Source organism: Bacillus rossius, chromosome 6 (assembly GCF_032445375.1).
Source record: "Bacillus rossius redtenbacheri isolate Brsri chromosome 6, Brsri_v3, whole genome shotgun sequence".
Lineage (NCBI taxonomy): Eukaryota > Metazoa > Arthropoda > Insecta > Phasmatodea > Bacillidae > Bacillus > Bacillus rossius.
Genome location: NC_086334.1, coordinates 13,552,617 through 13,558,616, shown reverse-complemented (window position 1 = coordinate 13,558,616; position 6,000 = coordinate 13,552,617). Strand labels below are relative to the sequence as shown.

At 35.0% G+C, this 6,000-nt stretch overlaps 1 protein-coding gene across 1 annotated transcript in view; it reads right to left on the bottom strand.

Moving 5' to 3' along the window:
• Positions 1 to 860: 860 nt before the first annotated feature.
• LOC134533509 (uncharacterized) overlaps positions 861 to 6,000 on the bottom strand; it is a 29,292-nt gene continuing 24,152 nt past the window's right edge. The window contains exon 5 of the mRNA XM_063371033.1: positions 861 to 1,799. Coding sequence (XP_063227103.1) covers positions 1,560 to 1,799 — 240 coding nt within the window. The 3' untranslated portion in view covers positions 861 to 1,559. The remainder of the gene's footprint in view (positions 1,800 to 6,000) is intronic.

Sequence of the window (6,000 nt, the reverse complement as noted above, 5' to 3'; positions counted from 1 at the left end):
GATCTAGTACGAAAGTACTAACTGTGGACACCCTGGTATTACTGGCAGTGAGTTTCTGGAAATAAAAAAAATACGGGTCAGCACCGGAATTCCCGAACGGAAACGCAATGTGTCAGCAAAGAAACAGCCCGCCCGCGCCCGACCGGTTTATCAGTCCATTTATCATTGCTGGTTCGTGGAACACCCCTACTGATCTCCGCAGCAAGCGATCGGAATAATTGCGTTGTCGGTCCTTTATTTTCTGTTTTTTGGTTCGTTATCACGGAAGATGTGTATTCCCCCCCCCCCCTCCTTTTTGCATCTTACTTACAAGTACTGGTTTTCCCGCTTCCTTTGTCGGAACATTATTTGTTCGATAGATGATGCCAAGGTCATGACTTATTTCATGTTTTCAGATACTGTACCAACAAACATTGCGGGAATTCTACGTAGTAAAATATATTTTTGTACCTACTTTTTATAAAATAACTCATTGCAAATCAGTTGAAAGTCCATTTTTTTTCCATAGGACTTCAAGAGAAATATTAAAGGCTTTTTTTTACAGCATAATTATAATGTTTCACTCTCCGTGTTATGCATACGTCTGGAGACTATATCTAGTTTTATGAATATTAAAATGTTTTACTACATAAATGAACTACAACTAAAAAAATTATATTATTTCGAAATATTAGTTGTATTCTAAATAACTGGTTGAAACTTATTGCAAAAGTTCACTTCATGTAGGACAAGCTGCAAAGATGGAAAAGTTACACTAAATATTTGGTAGTAAAAGTTGGGTTTCCGTCACATGATTTTGTACAGAAGTGTCTGGCGGCGAAAACTGAGATGATAGGGGCCTCCAAACCACTTTAATTCAATTAGGTGTTTCAAATTTTATTCGTACTCAATCATATCGATACATCACATTATTATGACTTAATATCAGTTCGTTTATCTTCACTGTTATTATCTGTGTAGTCAATGCACACTTGAAAGGTATTTCTATTACAATCCTTTGAGACACATTGAACCTTACGCGCAGTACACGTTCTTATTTCTTGTATATTTCCTCACATGTTCCTCCGATAAATAGTTACAAAATTACCATTTCCCTTTTGTGGCTTGTTGTCTTTTAATATGTCGGTTTTATTGGTGTATCTGTATGGAATTTTGGTGTCGATGGTAAAAACTATCCATAAATTTATTTTGGGACAATTTAAAAAAACTGTAAAGAAATTGCTTGTACTGCTTTAGCCAATACAGACCGATCCACTATTAACAGCCTCTCAATGTTGTAGATTAACTTGGAACATGTATAGAATGCAAAAATTGCTTATAAATAAAATGCATAGGATAGCTTAAAAAAAAAACACCGAAAATAATATTTTTTGTACACTACGTTGTGTTTCGCGCCGAAAGAATTCGAACATTCTTTCACGACCAGCTTCTCAATAAATGAAGCCTTTACCTCAAAGGATCATTTGGCTAAGGCTGCATCAGTAAAGGACGCAGTCTAACTTTACGGGAACAACGTTCGTGACCTGTTCTATAAACAGCGTCTGGAAAAAGATTTTTTTTTACTTGATACTCTTAACGCTTTGTTTTTTTGTCTCTGTTCTCAACAAAGGTCGTTTTAAATCACGTTTTTCAACGTTTTTTGAGGGAAAAAAATTTATTTTCAGTAGCGTGTACGCAGAATTGTCCTCGGACTCGTACGCACTGTGACCTTCAATAACGTTCTTCTTCAGAAGGAAACTTTCCTTCTCGTAGCGGCTGCATGCCTTGCCCATGTAGTAGGACACACACAGACTGACCACCTGTAACATGAACGTAACACTGCGAGTATAGGCAATTTATCTGCTTCTTCCTTTTACTACCTCGCACACTGCTATGTAAAACATACATTTAACCTACGTGTACACACTATATAACAAAAAAAAAATGTGAGCTAGTTTTTCAGTACTCGCCAGAAATGTGTAACTTCTAACCACGGTAAAGAGCAAGTTCATGAGTTCTCATGCTGCAAATACACTTATAAAAAAAACCTTTCGGCACAGCCTACAGGCGTATGTAGATTTTTAAGTACCTATTTATTCTGGAAATGTTTTGGAAATTTTATAAACTCCTAGAACATCCATTATTCCAAAAATATATATTAAACATTTTCTCATTTTCCATGCAACAAAAATATTTTGAATGTTTTAACTCAATGCATCCAGTATTGAATAGCTTAATTAAAATCATATTATGCCTACTAGGGTAACAGTGAATTTTTTTGACCTTCAAACACTATTTTTTATCCCTTGCACTAACATGTGGTCGTATAAAAATATTCTTTCGACCAAGTTTTAAGATACTATTAAGGTGGTAAAAAAAAAAATCAAACTAATTTGATACTAAGACATATTTCTGTTTTCTTTTATTTTAGAGTTCGACCCCTGTTTTTACGGTAATAGTTCGTTTCATCAAAAATGGTTTCAGCCAAAATTTTAGGAATTTTATTGTAACCGATATAAGGCATTTGGCAGACGTAATTACATAAATGGAACGGAAATGGGTAACAATGGTAATCCTGCGCAGAAGTCTCAGAAACCTCGAAAAGAATACATAATTTATTCGTATTACATAGGTGCCCCCCCCCCCCGAAATTTGTTGTGCCATTTTCTCAATGATTTTATACTATTATACTTTTTTAGTATTATCTTTTGTCACATTTTGCATTAATCAAAACTATTTTTTTCTAATAATAATAATTTTGGTCATATGCGTGTGTGCACTTATTGTCGAAGCGGGGATAGGGACCATCCTGAACCGACAATGCCAAACTGCTTTTGTTGAGGAAAGTGCGGGGTTGCCAATTTGATATACAAGATCCCTTTCAATTATCAAAGCACCAGAAACGTATTTTCACATTAGAAGCTATAAGTATGTAAATTATATATATTTTTTTTCTCGTCTTTTGACAACCCCCCCCCCCCCCTGAAATTTTAATGACGCAGTCTGCGTTGTTACCCCCCATTTTGGGCACCCCTGCGTATTAATATATTGATGTGGTCGGGAAAGAGACCATTCCCGAACTTCGGGAAAATAATTTTTCTCCTCGGAAAAATACCTCGGGAAAAAAAAAAAAAAAACAATTTTTTTTTTAATACTGAAAACCTCCGCAAACGTAACAAACCGCGACTTTGCAAATGTATTGGACATAGCACAAAGATATTACAAAAACACACATAATAATTATCTGTCAAACATAAATTCAACACTCATTCCTATATGTTGTTAAAAAAAAATCTGATTAAATAGAGTATTCAATGAGACTGAACATATTTTAAATTAATTTATTTTTAGTTTTGACGAACGTAAGCATCTTTACCGGATTTTGTGGTTATGTATGACAACAAACTTCACGAGGGACGCAATGTTCAATAATGCCAAAAGCGTGATATCCAAAAGGTTACAATCACCGTAATAAAAAAAAAAACGAAAGACGCCAAATTGGTTTCAAATATTTTATGTTCAATTTTTAAGATTTTGCAGTTAGTCAACATGTACGATCAAAAGTATTTCATATTTAGGCTTTATTTAAGATATTGGTGTTAAACGTTTGTTTCCCTAAGGTTAATATTAATAACTAGTTTTTGTAAAAGTTTAAGATAACAATTTTAGATAAAATTTTGATATTATGAGGTAATACATTTTTGTTTATTAAACTTATTTTATAGTAATCTCTCATTTGAATTGGTATTACAGCCATGTGTAAATGATTATTGGTAAAGACATTTATACTTTTTGCCTTTTGGTATTAATAAATATGCTATTTCACTTTAGTACCGGTACTTTAAAGTTAGTAATATTTATACCCAATTCCGTGTGTTTCCTCGTCACTTCAATATTTACTCTGGTGTTCTTTAGTTTATCGTGTTTTCTTTCGTACCATCGCTCTCTGGAGTTACCTTTTTTTTTAATACGAATTCTTTCTCGTTTAATTTAAAATATTTGCTTTTGACTGTGTGGAACTCCAATCAGGAAGTGGTGACGAAGTGAAACGCCAGCTAGTGCTGAAATACATCAGGGTTGGCCCAGGGCCGGAACTAAGGAGGGGGGGGGGCGCATGGGGAGCATGTGCCCCGGGCGGTAAATATTAGGGGGCGGCAAAATATGAAAAGTGGTTCACTAAAACAAGTTGAAACTAGTCATTAAAAAAAGTTTTGAAAGTGTACATATCGCAACCAATAAGTTAGCCAAGAAATTAAGAAATTCTATTTAACTTGATTATGCATAATTTGTTAATATATTCGTACTTCAAATGCGTTACTTCACTCTAAGAAACAATTATTACCATAATCCGTGGTCTGGAGTGAGTAAAACCACTGCGATGAGAGCTGGTATCTCAAGGACCCGTTGCGCGGGTGATCACTTGGCTGAGCAAGATGTAGCCCTTTCTCTGATAAATAACCTCATTTTTCCAGCCCCTATTCAGTCGCTCCTGTGTTTTCGTACCATGTGCGTCTCTGCCTGAGGACGGGAGCAGATAGCAGTTCCCGAAACGTCGCTTGTTTCTGTTTTGGAAAAACCATTGTGTTTGTTTCGTATTTTCGTTTTGTCGTGTTATTGTCTCGTTTCAACTGTTGTGCTGAATTTTTTTGGGTTCAATATTTTTGTGCTGTCATAATTTGTGGGGTTTTTATCGTTCTATTCTATTTTGGAAAACTTTTGTGTTTGTTTCGTCTTTTTGTTTTGTCGTGTTTTTGTCTCGTTTCAACCATTGTGCTGAATTTTTTTTTGGGTTCAATATTTTTGTGTCGTCATGATTTGTGGGTTTTTTTCGTTCTCTTAGAACATTTTTCTTTGTTTTTCTTTGTTTGTTGAAAAAGTGCTTAGCAATGGCGTTTGTCCAAAAAACTTACATCAAGTAATGTTGAAAGTCATTGACAGATTAATTATGGAACTGAGTAACAGGTTTAAGGCTTTGGAGAACATTAACAATAAGTTTGGATTTTTTAGTGGTGTTCAAATTCATAAAATGGAAGTAGAGGATTTAAAAGTCAAAGCAGCAGAATTAGGAAACACAGTGCCGACCTTAACAAAGAAGAATTCGTATTTGAAATTGAAAGTTTTAAGCACCATGCATTAACAGTAGACTATGAATTAAAAGATGCTACAGCATCAACAATGTTGAGCCTTATCTACAAAAATAAACTGGAGGAGGCACATCCTAACATTACTACTGTTCTGAGAATGTTTTTCACCCTTCCAGTTACAATTGCGTCAGGTGAAAGAAGTTTTAGTAAACTTAAACTTATTAAAAGCTATTTGAGAAGCACGATGGGCCAGCAGAGATTAACAAATCTAAGTATTATATCTATTGAACACAAACGAGCTGCTTTGATCAATTTTGATGATATTATTAACACTTTTGCAGCTAATCATGCTCGAAAAATTAAATTTTGAACTGAATTTCTTTGTATGGCTATCAATACAATATTAAACTTCATTCAGAATCACATGTTCCTTATGTAATTTTAGTACTTAATGAACTTATTGGTAAGACATTAATTTTCACTATTGTGCACACAATAAACAATAGTTTGAAAACAGTCTACTTCATTATAATAAAAAATATAATTGTATTAATTCTCCAATTAGTGTACTTGATAAATAAAAGTTCTCAATTATATATAAGTGAATGGTATCATTTCAACCACCGCTTCTAACGAAAAAGGGTATTTCATAGTGTTGGTAAGGAGGGGGCGGCAAATTAAGCTTTGCCCCCCCTAACGAATCTCCTTGTTCCGGCCCTGGGTTGGCCACACACCATGTAGCATAGCATCCTGGTGGCTACAAAGGCCGAGGACATTTATAATGGGTCAACGCCTGCTGCCCACCAGCCACAAGACAACATTGCGCCCTGAAAAAGTAGTCTCAAACACTCTGTGAACTAGCACACAGTCATGACTGCTAGTTGGCGCCTACAGTAACCAACTTCAACTCAATAATTTAAATGCAAAAGGTGGCAGG